Source organism: Sodiomyces alcalophilus (genome assembly GCF_042370955.1).
Source record: "Sodiomyces alcalophilus JCM 7366 unplaced genomic scaffold ACRALscaffold_2, whole genome shotgun sequence".
NCBI lineage: Eukaryota > Fungi > Ascomycota > Sordariomycetes > Glomerellales > Plectosphaerellaceae > Sodiomyces > Sodiomyces alcalophilus.
This window is the reverse complement of record NW_027263533.1, coordinates 3,384,267-3,400,948: the sequence shown is the minus strand read 5'-3', so window position 1 is coordinate 3,400,948 and position 16,682 is coordinate 3,384,267. Positions and strand designations below refer to the sequence as shown.

The window sequence follows — 16,682 nt, the reverse complement described above, 5'->3', positions numbered from 1 at the left end:
CGTGGGTCTCTGATCCCCTTGTGTGTGCATTTTTCACATTTTCACCCTTCATAACCTGGGAATTGGATCCGTACTTCCTCCGGCGTCGGCTTCGTCATCATCGTTCTGGCTCGAAATAGAACTCCGGGATCTCTTGGGTGCACCGTCACCTCTGGGGAGATAAGCAAGTTTGCTTCTCCCCGTGCCTTGTTTATTACGGGCCTGTGCTTCTTGCATCAACCGGGACTTCGACTCGACCTTTTTTTCCGGTCCCTTAATTTGGATCTAATGGACTGCCATTACCTCCCCTTATGCAAATGCCGCACGCTCATTCCTGGATTTGGATTCACCAAGATTGGACTCTTTTGCCGCATACGCACCTGGACGCTTTAACGACTTGCATATATGCGTGGGATTACGAATTTTTCTACTTTGTTTCGACTGGATGCTTGCTCCCACGGATGGGAATGCGTACAATCCATATCTTCCTCTCCATCGGGTGAGGGAACCCCGGGATGGAGACAAGGTAAAACAAAAAAAAACGACTCATTCTGGACTGGAAGGATGGTCAGGACGGCGGCATTTTCCGGCACTTTGTTTCTTATCCTCGAGACCACCTTGCTGTCTGGACTTTCTGGCCTAAAGGTGGGGAATGTGAAGTCGCTCGTTCCCATTGTTTCTGGTGCTCTGGCTTTCATTTTGTTCTTATGTCTTTTGGGCCTACCGGAGTTTTCCTGGACCTCATTGAGCTTCCACATACAGCGGCAAGGTCAACGTCTAGACAGCAAGGTGAGTCCCTCTCTGGGCCTTGTATTTATCTGTGAACCACACAAAGGACTTGTTTCAGTTTTCTTTTCCACTGGCCAAGCGTTTCTCTTATTGGAGTCCCGATGCTGTTGACATATTTCTTCCCATGCGTCGTCTTGACATCTGACACAGCAGATTTCTAGCCCTTCTTCGGATGAGCGCTGATCATGGCACCTCCTTGGACTCAACATATGGCACCTCGACGTCTCAGATTTGGTTCAACACCATGAATAAGCATACCGTGGCTGGTTTTACTTTCTTGTGTTCTATCACGACTTGGTTTCAATGACCGGATTCATCCTGGTTCCTGATCCGATTGACGTGGTTCCCCGCTGCCTTGCGGGTCTGAACGTCATCACCACTTCCCGGATTCTGGTCCGAGGTTGGACACGCTGATCGGCGCAGTTCTTTGCCTTCCCAGGGGAGCCGACGTGTGCCCGTTCTTGATCAGAAAGGCCACGGTTAACCTGGCCCGAACAACTCAGTTGAGGCCGATACCCGCCGTGAGTTGTTGCTCGGACATGGCCACCTGACTCGGAAGCGCTGTACGCTCGGGGTGCCCGCCATTGGCGCAGTGCATTTGTGCCAGCCTTCTTAGGATGTCTCCTGTTGAAGACGACGCCCAGACGGCGTATTGTCCCTGTCAGCCTGGTCCTTGGGAGCTTGAGTATGGCGACTGCCTATGGTCAACGTGCGGAATGATCCACTCGGCCCGTGATTTACATTCGGCCCTGGACTTTCTCTTCACCTGCAGAGAAGGATTCTGATCTCAGTTCTAGTCACTCGTGTCTCGACTTGAATCAACATCACGATCTGAGTCAGCTTATGAACCATAGCCTATGAACCCCATGGATTATTCTGGACTGGAAATGATTCGAGTTAGTGACCTTCTGTGTTTTGCGCTTTCATGCACTTTGCTCACTTTTCCTTCTCACGTCCTTCGGCTCATCATGTTCAAATTGGCGTTTGGATACGCGTCTTGATAACTGACTCTGATCGTCAACAGGGACCCGACTTGTGTGTCACCACCACCAGCGTTTCAGTGTTCGCAGGAGTTGAAAGGCGCGTGGAAATTGGGTGTCATGTTTCAAGGTGATGGAGCATAATGTCACAAGCATATTCTTAGCGCAATTGTTAAAAAGCGAATGGCGGTTTGGCATTGTCATTACTTGAGTTGGTCTTCTCGTGGCCCACCGTAACAGTCGGATCCCCTGAAGATCCTGTTTATGTGCCGATTCGTTACCTGGTAAGCCGACTGAACATTGTTGCGGCGATGTGGAATCGAGCGTGCCGGGCTCAGGTGTTCGTGAAGAAAGGCGAGGGGAAGCAATGAAGTGCCTGGGCGTCGTGTGTGCGACGGCGCGAGGAATAGGGATACCGGAATCAGAACCCGAACCCTACGATTAATCATTTTCACGCTGATGACCTTGTGCGTGATGCAGTTTGGGATGGACCAGTTATAGTATGATATTCCGGTTTGCTGACTGTTAACGCCTGTCGACGTCCCCTTGTCTCACCTCGTCCCAGTTTTAGGCGGTGAAGAAGAGCAACACGAGAGGTGGGGGAAAGAAAAGAAAAAAAAAAAGGGGGGGAGGGGGGTCAAGGAACTTGGACTTTTGGCGGGGCAAAGAGACAAGGGCACAAATATCTAGACCCGCAAAATCTCGAGACACTTCCAATCTTCAACGCTCGACGCGTACAAACCGAGCCCACTTGACGCTTTGCACCTCCTCATGTTTATACCTATAATCACGTGTATAGGATACAATTTGGTGCTGGTAGTATGTAGAACCGACCCTGCTGCGTAGAATTCTCGATTGTTATTGGGCATTTATGGTTTGTAAGTGCCGGTTTCAAGACATTCGCCGGCAGTGTTTGGTTATCAAACATGCTGTTCACGGAGTTAGTAACATACAGGTACCTATACAAAGGGACTCCTAGTTCTGGGTCCGTATAAAAATGGAATGTCTTGAGCACCTACGAATATAATGTAGGATGTATACACATTTGTAGTGTCCGAAAGCGCTCCGAGAAGGAAGGTATTTATCAGTTTAAACTCCTCCCTTATGTCTGGCTACCTAGGTATTCGCTATGTGTCAGAGGCGACTAACGATGGAAACGTGTTGGGCTGGTACTGTATGTACCTGTCAAGCAGTTCGACCAATTGCCGGGAAACGCTGTTACTATTTGTTAATGTAGTACTTCAATTCGTCATCACTGCAATATATTGCGGTCGGTATGACACTCCAGGAACTTGAGATTAAATTGCGAAATCGAATGGATCGCCGCATAGGAAAGTCCCAGCAGCCTTGTACTTTGATCATATCTCAAAATGGGGATAAGATCATCAGCAGCCTTGCTTTTGGATCTACGGAAAGCAGAAAGCCGCTAGGCAGCCGAAGTACCGGCTTAGCAATATTTAACGCGAGTTCTTATTTCGTGGGGTTCGGCGCGAGAACGGTGAACCCCTGTGTGCCCTGACCATCCCATTCTCAGCCGCTTCAAGCACCGCCTCAGCCCTCCACAAGATCAACAGACCGAGTCTAATGCCCCACCATTTACTACGAAGGACCAAGTACGAAGCAGTACTCGAGGAACCATCCAACCGTCGTCTCCTACACCGGCCACAAGGACATTATATACTGTACTCTGTACGCACACTTCGTTTCAACCCACCCACCCGCACGGCGCCCACAACCTAAACCAAGGTACCTCACTGTGTAGAAGGTACCTTGAGCCCGTTCCCACTACTGTAGCACTCGCCGCCCAAAATTTTGTCCCCTGCCGCAGCTACCTACCACGACAAACATATCCTCTTCTTCTCTCCGCTCCATCGCCCACCACAACCGTAACCCCCTCCGTCAATTCGCCAACGATGGACAACACGGCGATTCGAGGCCTGCTTTTGGCCACGTTAGACCCAGATGCCGATACCAGAAGGAGAGCCGAGATACAGTTGAAGCAGGTACGTCCACGCGACATGACACCCCGCCAAATCTCCCCTCGGGCTGTACCCATCCCCCCGCCCATCCGCCGTGTCCCATCGTTCTTCAATCGCTTCTGGCGGCATCGTTGTCCTGACCCCCCGTCTACTCACTTCTGCGCCTGCCCATGCCCGTGGAACTTTGGGAGTTGGCCTGCTTTTCTTCCACATCATCGTCTTCCTTGACCTGGCGGGCCTCCCCCTTTGCCGCCGCTACTTTCCAGTGAGTTTGCTGACAAGTCGCTTTCGGCCGCCGCCCTTTACAGATCGAACAACATGCCGGGTTTATGGATGTCTTGCTCGACATACTCGAGACCGACCAGGACAACAGCGTGCGACTATCGAGTAAGCCTTCTCCCATCCTGCCTTGATGCCTCGTTGTTTTCTCTCCCTCTTTCCCATGGCAGCTTGGCCTCCCCGAACATCGTCAAAGTGCCTGGAACTCTGCCTAACCCTCAGTCTGCCTTTCTGGCACCTAGCCGTCATCTACGTCAAGAACCGAGTCAATCGATCTTGGGAGCGGAGCGAGCAATACGCAGAAGAGACCCCGATACCAGAGGATGAAAAGGTGCGGTTCCGGGAGCGCCTGCTGCCCATCATGGCCTCGTCCCAGGGGCCGGTACGCCAGCAGATCATCCCCGTTCTCCAGAAGATCCTTCACTACGACTTTCCGAACAAATGGCCCAACTTTATGGACTACACCATGCAGCTTCTCAACACAAATAACCCTCCTTCCGTACTCGCCGGCCTTCAGTGCCTCCTCGCCATCTGCCGCGCCTGGCGGTTCCGCACCAACGAAGAAAATAGGGTTCACTACGACAAGGTGATCGAGCTCAGCTTCCCGCGCCTGCTGGCCATCTGCAACGAGCTCGTCAACCAGGAGAGCTTCGAGGCCGGCGAGATGTTGCACTTGGCCTTGAAGTGCTACAAGCATGCCACCTGGGTATGTAACATTACTGGCTGCCCTGCCATGCGGTTTCTCTCAGCTCTTCTTATGCCTCTCTGAACTCCCGGCTAATGATGCATGCTGTCTCTTTTCAACAGCTTGAACTCTCACCTCTCCTACGGGACCAGCAGACCAACATCGCGTGGTGCACTGTTTTCTTGCAGACCGTCTCCAAGGCCGCTCCGGCCATCGCCATGGCCGATGATCCGGTGGATCGCGAGAAGCACCACTGGTGGAAGGCCAAGAAGTGGGCGTACTTCAACCTGAACCGCCTTTTTATCCGGTAAGTTTGGTCGAGTCGACCTGGTTCGGGCCCTGGTGCTGGTGCCTGGCTTTGGTCCTTGGTCCCCGAGTCCTCAAGAAGAACGCGTCGCTAACTCGATTGACCGCAGGCATGGCAACACACAGGGCCTTGCGGGCTCCAAGGACGAGGGACAGATACAGTTCGCCAAAGACTTCGAAAAGAACATCGCCCCGGAGATCCTGAAGCACTATCTCGCCGAGATTGAGAAGTGGGTGGCGAAGACGGCCTGGTTGAGCAGACCGTGTCTCACATACACGCTCGTCTTCCTGGATGAATCGGTGCGACCGAAGGAGATGTGGAATCACTTGAAACCCCACCTGCAGAACCTCGTCACCCATTTCATCTTCCCCGTGCTCTGCCTCTCCGAGGAGGACATTGAGAAATTCGAGGACGAACCCGACGAGTACCTGCACCGCAAGCTCAATTTCTACGAGGAGGCGTCGGCGCCTGATGTGGCGGCCACCAACTTCCTCGTCGGCCTCACCAAGAACCGGAGAAAGCAGACGTTTGAAATTCTGAAGTTCGTCAACGCCGTGGTCAACGAGTACGAACAGGTGCCGGACGACAAGAAAAACCACATCGCCAAGGAGGGAGCGCTAAGGATGATAGGGACCCTTGCGCCCGTCATCCTCGGCAAGAAGAGCCCGATTGCGGACCAGGTCGAGTATTTCCTCGTCCGATACGTCTTCCCCGACTTCACCAGCTCGCAAGGCTACCTTCGCGCCAGGGCGTGCGACACCATCGAGAAGTTCGAGCAGCTCAACTTCCAGGATCAGAACAACCTGCTTACCATCTACCGCCACATCCTGGACTGCATGGCCGACCCTGCGCTGCCAGTTCGCGTCACTGCCGCCCTCGCTCTGCAGCCCCTCATCCGGCACGACATCATCCGCACCAACATGCAGCAGAGCATTCCTACCATCATGCAGCAGCTCCTCAAGCTGGCCAACGAAGCCGATATCGACGCGCTGGCGAACGTCATGGAGGATTTCGTGGAGGTCTTTGCCACCGAGCTGACGCCTTTTGCCGTGGCGTTGAGCGAGCAGCTACGGGACACGTACATGCGGATCGTCCGCGAGGTCCTGGACCGGAACAAGGGCGATGCCGACGACGAGTACGGTGATCTCCTGGACGACAAGGCCATCACCGCCCTGGGCGTGTTGCAGACCATCGGAACTCTGATCCTTACGTTGGAAAGCACTCCGGACGTCTTGCTCCACATTGAGGCCATCTTGATGCCGGTTATCCAGATCACGCTGCAGAACCAGCTTTACGACCTGTATAACGAGGTCTTCGAGATTATCGACAGCTGCACGTTCGCGGCCAAGGGCATCTCCCCCACCATGTGGCAGGCCTTCGAGCTCATTCACGCCACCTTCAAGGCGGGTGCCGAGCTCTACCTCGAGGACATGCTGCCGGCCCTGGACAATTTTGTCCAGTACGGTGCGGGGCACCTCGTACAGAAGCCCGAGTACGTCGAGGCGCTGTTCTCCATGATCTCCGACATGTTCACCGACAGCAAGGTGGGCGGCGTTGATCGCATCTGCGCCTGCAAGCTGACGGAGGCCATGATGCTCAACCTCCGCGGCCATATCGACAATTACGTGCTCCGGTTTATCGAGTTTGCGATGAACGTCCTCACGGCGAGCGAGGTCAAGATCAAGTCGTACAAGATTCATCTCATGGAGATGGTCATCAACGCGATCCATTACAACCCCCTTATGACCCTGCAGTACCTCGAGTCCAAGGGCTGGACCAACCGGTTCTTCAGCCTCTGGTTCGGCAACATGACGAGCTTCACTCGGGTCCATGACAAGAAGCTGTGCATCGTCGCCATCTCCGCCCTACTGAGCCTCAATCCTGAGCAGGTGCCGCAAAGCATCTCGGTCGGATGGCCCCGGTTGCTGCAGGGCATCACCGAGTTGTTCAAGACGCTGCCAGCTGCCATTAAAAGTGGGTTTCCTTTTTTGTTTCCTTTTCCTTTCCTTTGTTTTTTCCCTTGTTCTTTTTTTCCCTCATCTGGTCGCTTGTGCTAACACGTTTCTATCAGGCCGAGAGGAAGCGCTGCGAGATGACTACCACTTCGATTCCAACTACGACTACGGCGATGAGGACGAGTGGGGTGATGACGAGGCGAACTGGAACGCCGACGACGACGCCGAAGAGGAGACGACGGAGACTCGCGATGAGAGCACGGCATATCTGGAGTTCCTCAACGAAGAGGTAGGTTCCGTTGTTCCTTTATTCCGTCGGCGAAGGGGATGTATCTTGCTAACGCGGCTTCCCATGTTTCCCCGGTGCAGGCGCAAAAGTTCAGCCACAGTGTTCCCGAAGACCTGAGCGATGACGATATGGGCGAGGAGAGCGTGTTGCTGGATTCTCCGTTGGACAAGGTGGATCCGTACCAGCTGTTCAGTGGCACCCTGATGAGTAAGTATTCTCGAAGACAGCAGACACATACCCTTGGAAGGATGAATTGCCTGCCGTTGGCCGTTGGCTAACTCGTGTCGTTTAGAAATGGAGTCGGAGCAGCCTCAGTTCTATGCTTCGTTGGTCTCTCACTTGAGCGCGGACGAGCAGGCGACTCTACAGAGTGTCATGTCTAGGGCGGCCGAGATTCGTCAGGCGCAGCTCCTCGCGCAGCAGCAAATGGCCGCGGCAGCGGCTGCCAACGGAGGTGCTGCATAAAATGGTTTATCCCGTCCCCGCCACGAGACGAGGTCCTGCCTACGGCCCGGCGTCATGCTGCGAGGCGTGGCCTACTCCACCGATACGGCGAGCAATTGAGGCTACCTCCTTGAAACGCAGAGGGGCTACCATCATGGACGCAACACTAATGTCTAACGTGTGCGGGAAGCTGGGACGATGTTTGGCCGGCATGATATGATGAGCGGAGTCTTCAGTGCGAGTGCGATTATTACTCTCCCCCGATTATTGACCCCAACACTCGACCCCTCTAATACCCCTTGATATCAATTCACCACCTATCCCTGAAGGATCCTCACATCCCCGCCACTTCCCCATTACAAAGAAGAAAAAGCAGAACAGAAGAAAGAGAAAAAGGGGAAGAATACATGAAGCGATGAACCCGAGATATTGGGGCCGGGCTTGGAGAGCAGCGAACAGAGGCCGCTAGCTGGACATACAATTGAAACCCGTCAGTATTGGTGCTGGCGGGATGCTGGCTGGACACGACAGCTCGACTATGGAGGGGGCTGCTGCTAGAGACGACGGGCAGCATGGGCAAAGAGCGTGGAAGAGATATCCTGTGCGACGGTTGGCCAGACTCGGTGCAGGGTGACGGTTTCGCTTGGACATGGTCACGAGCATTGCACATAGTATTGATATGGGAGGAGGTGTCACAAGAAGTACGAAGTAGTCCCCCTTTGGTGTCGCCCCAAGCTCGGCAACCTGCTTGGGGAGTATGAGACGGAAAAAGCAACATAGCAGGTGGCAGAGGCGGATTTTTAGTCGGTAGATTTTATTCCCAGCCCCAAATACGAGTAAAGAACAAAGAGAACGAGGCAACCGTGATCACTGTGGCCGAACCCCTGAAGAGTGTGGTGTGGTGAACCAAGGCAGCTAGCGGTACACCCCCTATTATAGGTGATTACGTAGCGGTCAAGTAATGTCTCAAAGGTACCTGAGTGGCGGTACGGTACACCGTATGTCAGCTCGAACCAACGGTGTGGAAATGGCCTGTTGTCATAGCCCCAAGTACACTGTACAAAGTATGTACGTTGTATTCATGAGCTGAGCTAGCTCGTTTATTATGCCGTTGTCTCGTCTCATTCCTCTTCCTACCTTCCTTATTACTAGACCCCGCCCAACCGCCAACATTCAACTTGAATCATCAGGATCAAAACACAAGATAACGTACTCTTACTGTCCGAATATCTCTCTTATTTCGACCCGGACGAACTGCAGCATCTAGTTCATCAGAGTCCTTCCCAACATGACAACCCGATACCGAGTTGAGTGTCAGTTCATCCATGGCCAAGCCTGCCCCTCCCCTCTTGTGCTCTCGACGTCTGGAGACTGACACGATTATCAGATGCCCTCAAGACTCACAGGCGAGATCAGTTCATAGGTAAGGACATTGCCATTGCCATTGGCCTCTCTGTAGCCAGCTCAGTTGCCCGGGAGACTTTGTCATTGCCCGTTAACAGGCGGCTCTGGGGCCGCAAGGCGCCGCAGCACTGATCATGTTCTTGATCCGAGGCATGGAGTATTTACAGGGCTGATGTAACTCTCTAGAATGGATCAAGGGACTCCTTGCCGTTCCCTTTGTGCTGTATTCACAGCCGACCGGTATCCTGAATCCCGACGCAGAGACGGTTACCCGAAATTCCAACGAGGCACACCGTCGCTATGCAGAGATCCTCCGAGACGTGGAACATATGATAGATGATCACAGTTTGTTCCCATCCTCCTTTATTGTTTCTTGAGAAAACGAGAGAAAGTAACTGACTTGACCTTTCTTTAGTCGCCCGTCAAAACAGTCACAATACCATCCCTTCCAAACTCACCATGCTTGTCCCTACAGCAGGACCCTTCTTTACGCGACTTCCCCTCGAAGCCGCCTTCAAGTATCAGGACAGCCGCCGTCACATCTCGTCGCGCCGCTACGTCTGTCCATCCTTCAACGACATCCGTCTCACGCTCAACTCGGCGCAAGCCATGGCCGTGACATCGGGGTCTCTCCAGCTGGCCACCTTCGACGGAGACGTCACACTGTACGATGACGGGCAGTCGCTCGAACCCTCCAGCCCCGTGGTACCCCGCATCATGGACCTCCTCCGCCGCGACGTCAAGGTCGGCATCGTCACTGCAGCGGGCTACACCACGGCGGATGGCTATTATGGGCGTTTGCACGGCCTCCTAGACGCCCTGGCAGCCAGTCCGGACCTGACCCACCGCCAGAAGCGCAACATGGTTGTCATGGGCGGTGAAGCCAACTACCTCTTCGAGGTCGACCCGGACGCTGGACCCTCCCGGCTCCGCGCCGTGCCGCGTGCCGAGTGGCTCACGCCAGAGATGGCTGCCTGGTCGGAGCAGGGCATCGTGGCCCTGTTAGACGTAGCTGAGGCCGCCCTCCGCGAGTGCGTCCGCTCGATGAGCCTGCCGGCCGTCATCGTGCGCAAGGACCGCGCCGTCGGCATCGTTCCATCTGATCCGTCCATCATCATCCCGCGCGAGTCCCTCGAGGAGACCGTCCTCGTCGTGCAGCGCATCTTGGAACTCTCGGCCCTGGGGGAGCGCGCCGAACGTACCGTCCCGCACCCGCAGCAGGCGGACACGCCTCCCGAGCAGTCTCCCGACTTGGCGCCAGAGACGGAAGAGGAGGAGGCGGAGAGGCGGAGGAGGAAGATGCAGAAGAAGCAGAAGAAGATCCCCTTTTGTGCGTTCAACGGTGGCAGGGACGTCTTTGTCGATATCGGTGACAAGTCGTGGGGCGTGACGGTGTGCCAGAAATGGTTCGCCATGCGGGACGGCGACCCGGACGGCATGATTCGCGGCGAGAATACCCTCCACGTGGGCGACCAGTTCCTCAGCGCCGGGAGCAACGACTTTAAGGCGCGCAGTGTGGGCACCACTGCGTGGATTGCGAGCCCTGCTGAGACGGTCGAATTGCTGGATGAGTTGGTCATGTTGATGGACCGGGAGAAGAAGGTGGAGGCGAACTGAAGGAGTCCTTCCGTCAGTCCCGTCCGTCGTGTGCCGCTTGTCATAATATATACATACCCCTTGCAACTGCATTCCGGCATCATTTGCGCGGTTTGGCCTTGGGGGAATCATTTTGGTCATTTGGATGAGGAAGCCTGTTGGGTTAGTGTTTTGCCATGGATGGATGGGATGACGTTTGAAGGATCACGACTTGTAAGCATCACGCTGAGACCATTCACGAAGGAAACGATCAAGACATAAATAATACGATGTTTATGATAATGAAACGTTAGAAAGGCATCCCTCACACGGGCCCCTTGGACCGGACAGGTCTCTTTGGTGGGACACTTATCCTCAATGTCAAATGGTGAGTATGATTGTATTGTATGCATCTTCGCTTGCTTATGAATGTGATAAAACTCCGAAGCCTCCCTTGACCACGTTTTCATGCCCAGGTCATGCTATTTCCCGCCTGATATGCCGAGGGACAGAAATCCAAACGTCCCATGAACAAAAGAAATAGAATAAAAATGAGAGTATCCCCCAAAAATAAATGTCAACGTATCTTAAAAGTATTGCTCAATGCATTGCCCCCAATGGCGCACCGAAATTGCTTGTCCTCTTGAGCTTGAGAGGGATATCTTCAACTCCGCCATCTTCCTCGTCCTCGGACTGCGAGTCGGACCCGCCACAGCGCTCGCGATTCGAGTCTTGGGGCGGATGGTCGACTGGCTCGTCCTCCCGCCCAGCGTCCTCCTCGCCGTTCTGCATGCAGGTCGGCGTGGCGTCCTGCCCGCGGCTCACGTCCTCGAGCTTCTCGGAGAGCCGCTGGAAGAATATCTCGTCCTGGGCGGGGATGTTCTTGACCATGAGGGGGCCTTTCAGTTCCAAGTCGCCGTTTTCGTGGTCGGGCTCGAACCGGGGCTCCGGGTGGTCTTCGGCCAACGCTTCCAGCTCGAAACTTAACGTGTCTTCGATCCGCGGGACGGCGAGACGTTTGTGCGTTCGGCCGGGTTTCGCTGCGACGGCGTCTCTCCTGGGCGTCAAGGTGCCGCTGTCGCCGTCGATTGTGGTGGCGTTGGAAATGATGGCCGACGGGAGGTGCGTCAGGGAATGGCTCGGTGTATGGCCGGCATGCATCACGAGCCTAGCGGGCTCGGGAACGGAGAGCACGTCGAGGGTCTGGCGTTTCGACGATCTCCTCCTCTTGAGGGTGGTTTGGTCATTATCGTAATCGTTGCCGTTGCCGTTAACGTGCCCGTTACCGCTGCCGAGCGGCGAGGGGTTGGAGGACGCATCATTCGAGTTGTCCGTACCAGAATCGGTAAAGGTCTCCTTTTGCACGGCGGGCGCCCTCAGGGAAATCCCTTCGAGTTCGGGATGGATGGCTTGAATGTCGATGACGGGGACGCCCTCGTCCCTGGGCGAGGCGAGAAAGTCGACCGGCGGCGACGCGAAAGGCTGCGACAGCATCGGGGCATTTCCAGGCATCGAGAATGGAGGGAGCTGAGGACGACTGGGCGGGTAAAGGCTGCTAGATACGGGAGCGGAGAGGAATCGAGGTCGATGTAGTACGCGCGCATTGGATGGCAGTATACTATCCGTACTTCTCCTGGCGAATGTGGCGGTAGGAGGTGGGAAGATGTGTGACGCAGAGACTGCCGAGAGATCAGATCCCCTTGCGCCGTCATCGTCATTTGTCCGGGAAATACTGCCGTTCCGCCGATCACTTTCCGGAACGAGCGTGGTGCGGGAAGGTGAAATAGCGCCGGTGGATCCGTCTCCACCACCCTCGGCACGTGGACCGCTAATAGCTTTCCGTTCAGCATGTCGCTGCTGCTGGTGGTGGTGCTGTTGCTGCTGCTGCTGCTGGGCCAGACGAAGGTTGTCGGTCTCGAGCTCAGCGACGCGTTGTCTGAGGAGTCGGATCTGCTTGAACAAGGCGGCCTTTTCGGCGTCCCACAGGCACCGCTCTTCCTCCATGAGGGCTCGCTCCTCCTTGTAGACCTCTTCCACCCTCTCGCGGTTGGCTTCTAGGTACTTTCGCTCCGCCTCCCATGTCTCCCGTAAGCGGCTGTTCTGCTGGGCCAGTCGGCGGATCATTTGCGCTGTCGTGGCGGACGACGAGGTCGGGTCGGTCAAGTCGGATTGCGGATGGCATAGCGACGCGGCCATTTCGGAATGGATGTTGATGCCGTGCGCGGTTGCGGTAACCGAGAGGGTACCCTCATACGAATTCTGGTGGTGTTGGTTGGCCTGAGCAGAGTAGACGGTGTATTGGGTCCTTCGCGAGTCGGTGTCGGTTTCCTCGCTGGCATGGTCGACATGTCCCGCGGCCTGTTGATGAGGAGCTAGGTCGGCTTCCGGCTTGGAAGGCGGCTGCGCGGAGTAAGGACGAGCGATGAACTGTGACGGGTCCAAGTCGATGTCGGATATTCGGGGGTCGGAGTCGACGGAGCCTGTGGGCAGGAAAGAGTAGGAGATTTGTTTCTTCGACATGGCGGATTTGGATGACCTGGGCAGTCGCCAAGAGGGGCCCGTGACCGGGTAGGAGGAGGGTGTGGCAGGGAGCATGGGTCCTATACACGACGCCATCTGATCGAAGGTAGGGTCGGACGACACCTTTTTCCAGACGATAGAAAAAGAGGGGGGGTGGGATATTCGGTAGATCTGATACGGGTTGGAATGAAATGGGAGGCTGGGTGTGTCGTTCCCCGTCGGGCGTTCAGGCTTCAAGCTAATCGGAGGCTAAGGCAAAGATATTTGTTTAGTTGATATCGCGGCGAGCCGAGAGAAACCGGACAGTCTGGTCACAACCCGGGTCATGGTATTTCCCCCAAGGTCTTGTCCAAGATACTTCGCAAGGAAATATGCGTAAATGGAACCTGAGATTTGTTGAAGTGTGAAGGAAGAAATTGAGGTGACCTGTGTTTTGGCGAAAAGGGGAAGAAGCGGGTGGCAGTACCGGTACAAAGTACGTGTAGTGTAGATGGGAAAAGCACCGCTTGTCGTGTGACGTGAATCCACTGCCAGGTACCTTTTAGTGGACGGATGTGCGGGTAAGGTACTTATTTGTAGCAGTGGTTTGTCGGGTAAGAATGGTACCAGTACCGCGCAAGATACATTCACCGCCAAGTAGTCAGAGGCGGGGGTCCAATGAGCGCTTAAGTAGACCCTGGAAATAAGGGTCCTGTCTCGACCTTGGGGTGGACACGTCAGGCACCCATAAAAGGCCGCGGTCGCATCACATCCTAATCCAGCGTACAAAATGTACAACGTATTCGTACGGATAGCCGGGGAATGCGGCACGAGTTGTGCACATGTGGACACAATTTTGCTAATCCAAGTTTAGCCGAGCCGACCGGATAACCAAGCAATACGTACCAAGCCATCAGTTTGCCGGGTTGCTGAAACCAAACCAATGTCCATCCCACCAAATCGCCATGTCCAGATAACGTGGCCACCCTCACATGTGGGGATATTCGAGATCAAATGTCCGCACGGGATGTAAAAGAGAACGGGATGGTGATCATGCGGAATGGGGATAAACAGTTCGAAGCGACCAACTCTGGTCGAATCCCATTGGCCATTAGACCTCAGCCTCCCCAATCGAAGGACGCGACACTGCCCGAACAAAATCAAATCATCGTACAGCCGGTACTCCCGGGCCAAGTTGGAGGTTCTACGAATAGTCCAGTGCACCGGATGAGATAGGTATTGTTTCAAGGGCAGTTCGTCGAACTTGCAGGAGAGGATGAGATGTGGACCGCACAAACGTCTGTAGCTCGTATGGATACGCAATGTTCCCTCTACTTTTTCTTGTCCGCCAGGATACAAAAACATCGAGGCGTATTTTAATAGAGGGATGTGGTATCATTTTTCTGGGCTATCATTGAGCACGCAAAGAGATCCTCAAGGAATCTGAACAAATATTGACGACTTGCTCCGAGACTCTAATATGAAAGCCTAAAGACATTGTTAAAGAAGAAAGAAGAAAAAGGTAAAAGAGAAATCTGCAGGTCTGCTTTTTAAAGGCCCAGCCAACCCTGTCTTGACCGCTTTCCTGACCAGTCAGTGGGTGGGTCCTGCACCTAGGTACGTACCGGGGCTGGGAACGCCAGCTCGGAAAAAGAAAGGTCCGAAGAAGACGCCGTTCGTTACGTGTACATGTATCCTGTCGACGACAGGTCCGCCCTTCTACCACTCTCTCCATTCACCACCCGGCCCAACGAACCCAGGAGAGACCCATGGCGTAGCATTCTTGCTGAGTTCGCGAACCTTTTCCTCGTCCACTTCGATTCCCAGACCAGGCCCCATCATCAGCTCGATATACCCGTCCTTTACGTCCCAGATCTCGGGGTTCTTGATGTAGGACAAGAGATCATGGCCGCCCGTGTTATAGTGGATCCCGAGGCTCATCTCCTGGATGGCGAAATTCGCCATGGTTGCATCGACCTGGATGTTGGCCGCTAGCGCGATAGGACCGAGCGGACAATGCGGCGCGATAGCGACGTCGTATGCCTCGGCCATGGCGGCGATGCGTCTCAGCTCCGAGATGCCTCCTACGTGGGCAATGTCCGGCTGGAGGATATCGACGCACGCAGCCTCGAGGAACGGCTTCACGTCCCACCGGCTATGCAGCCGCTCCCCGAGCGCGATGGGCGACGTCACCGTCCGCGAGAAGTCCTTGATGCCCTCCAGGTGCTCCGAGAGCAGAGGCTCCTCGAGGAACATGGGCCGGTGCGGGGCGAGCAGCGCCGCGAGCTGCTTCGCCATGGGTCTGTGCACGCGCCCGTGGAAGTCGACCCCGGCGTCCAAGCCGAGGGACTTGACCGTCTTGACTCTCTCCACGCAGGCGTCGAGCGCCGACGGCGAGTCGAGCCACCCTATATCCTCCGTGGCGTTCATCTTGACGGCGGTGAATCCCTGCGCTTTGCGCGACAGTCTTGGGTCGCGTTAGCGGGGAAAGAGGACGTGGCAGACCAAGCGCTTGGGTTGTTTGCAACTTACGCTTGCGCCTCGACGTCGGCAGGTCGGTCGCCCCCGATCCAGGCGTAGACTTTCAGTTTGTCGCGGACCTTGCCTCCGAGGAGCTGATAAATAGGCACGCCGAACTTTCTGGCTACATGGCATTGTTTTATTTTTTTCAGCATGCATGAACTTGAGGAACACGAGGCGCTCATATGCTTTTCACACCTTTCAGATCCCAAAGCGCAATGTCGATCCCGGCTAGAGCGCTCATAAGGACGGGACCGCCTCTGTAAAATCCCATGCGCCATGCTCGCTGCCATATGTGCTCAATGTCACTTGATAGCGCAGGTCAGCCAAACCCCCTCGCGGAAAAGAGGTTTGTTCATGTATACGGGACATGGATGACTTACTCGGCCTCCATCCCCGTGTACTGGTCTATCCACGCATCCAGGCAGCCCTCGACGGCCTGTGTGTGGCCTTCCAGTGAAGCCTCACCCCATCCGGTGTTACCCGCATCGTCAGTGATCTTCACGAACAACCAACGAGGCGGCACTCGGAAATACTCGATGTGCTGGATTTTTCCCATTGTGAAATAAGAAGACGTTGGATGTCTATCGTGAGAAAGCTCTTCAAGTAGACTCCAGTGGTCGCAGCAAACCCAGGATAAAGAGAGGCCTTTGTATTGTCCATGGTTGATGAGAGCAACTGACACAGACCTGCCCGACATCGCAGAGGGACGGGGATTGGCGGCCGGTCTGGCCCACTGGGTGAATCGGACAAATATCCGAGAGATCATGGGCGCCCAGAGGCCATCCGCCCAGCTCGCCGTCTTCGGTGTCCAAAATGCCGAACCCCGCACACCCCACATTTCGCCCCTCTGCCCGGCGAAGCTCCGACTTTGCTCGGTCTCAAGTCCGATTCTTACATTGCGAGCCAAACCGCGTGGACGTGAGGGGGTGTTAGGTGGGGTCACATGACCCCCCCGGAGAGTGATCACTGTAAGCAAAACATGACAAGGCCTCTGA

General features: G+C 55.0%; 6 protein-coding genes across 6 annotated transcripts; 2 read left to right on the top strand and 4 right to left on the bottom strand.

Annotated features, from left to right (window-relative positions):
• Window positions 1-41: 41 nt before the first annotated feature.
• On the bottom strand, window positions 42-2,676 carry ACRALDRAFT_207513 (uncharacterized protein; the record flags this gene model as incomplete). The annotated part of the gene is made up of 20 exons (XM_071022261.1): window positions 42-89; window positions 144-201; window positions 283-366; window positions 411-535; window positions 597-666; window positions 720-756; window positions 811-901; window positions 961-992; window positions 1,077-1,228; window positions 1,268-1,300; window positions 1,336-1,462; window positions 1,510-1,534; window positions 1,570-1,580; window positions 1,651-1,688; window positions 1,722-1,772; window positions 1,813-2,124; window positions 2,204-2,212; window positions 2,304-2,399; window positions 2,460-2,505; window positions 2,553-2,676. 20 exons carry the CDS (start codon window positions 2,674-2,676, stop codon window positions 42-44), a joined length of 1,569 nt encoding a protein of 522 aa, XP_070877360.1.
• A 985-nt stretch (window positions 2,677-3,661) lies between these two features.
• ACRALDRAFT_2100860 (uncharacterized protein) lies at window positions 3,662-7,707 on the top strand (the record flags this gene model as incomplete). Its single annotated transcript, XM_071023030.1, has 8 exons — window positions 3,662-3,751; window positions 4,036-4,114; window positions 4,249-4,712; window positions 4,814-4,998; window positions 5,108-6,972; window positions 7,070-7,242; window positions 7,323-7,449; window positions 7,535-7,707. 8 exons carry the CDS (start codon window positions 3,662-3,664, stop codon window positions 7,705-7,707), a joined length of 3,156 nt encoding a protein of 1,051 aa, XP_070877359.1.
• Window positions 7,708-7,746: 39 nt separating this feature from the next.
• Window positions 7,747-8,949, bottom strand: ACRALDRAFT_207511 (uncharacterized protein; the record flags this gene model as incomplete). Its single annotated transcript, XM_071022260.1, has 8 exons — window positions 7,747-7,916; window positions 7,959-7,984; window positions 8,025-8,328; window positions 8,355-8,433; window positions 8,532-8,570; window positions 8,634-8,718; window positions 8,748-8,863; window positions 8,932-8,949. The coding sequence occupies 8 exons, from the start codon at window positions 8,947-8,949 to the stop codon at window positions 7,747-7,749; spliced, it is 837 nt and encodes a 278-aa protein (XP_070877358.1).
• A 25-nt stretch (window positions 8,950-8,974) lies between these two features.
• On the top strand, window positions 8,975-10,707 carry ACRALDRAFT_2133209 (uncharacterized protein; the record flags this gene model as incomplete). The annotated part of the gene is made up of 5 exons (XM_071024058.1): window positions 8,975-8,999; window positions 9,074-9,109; window positions 9,277-9,435; window positions 9,506-10,293; window positions 10,411-10,707. 5 exons carry the CDS (start codon window positions 8,975-8,977, stop codon window positions 10,705-10,707), a joined length of 1,305 nt encoding a protein of 434 aa, XP_070877357.1.
• A 558-nt stretch (window positions 10,708-11,265) lies between these two features.
• On the bottom strand, window positions 11,266-13,185 carry ACRALDRAFT_2025926 (uncharacterized protein; the record flags this gene model as incomplete). The annotated part of the gene is made up of 1 exon (XM_071020361.1): window positions 11,266-13,185. One exon carries the CDS (start codon window positions 13,183-13,185, stop codon window positions 11,266-11,268), a length of 1,920 nt encoding a protein of 639 aa, XP_070877356.1.
• A 1,698-nt stretch (window positions 13,186-14,883) lies between these two features.
• ACRALDRAFT_1074974 (uncharacterized protein) lies at window positions 14,884-16,243 on the bottom strand (the record flags this gene model as incomplete). Its single annotated transcript, XM_071018305.1, has 4 exons — window positions 14,884-15,631; window positions 15,697-15,808; window positions 15,883-15,992; window positions 16,068-16,243. The coding sequence occupies 4 exons, from the start codon at window positions 16,241-16,243 to the stop codon at window positions 14,884-14,886; spliced, it is 1,146 nt and encodes a 381-aa protein (XP_070877355.1).
• Window positions 16,244-16,682: the final 439 nt, after the last annotated feature.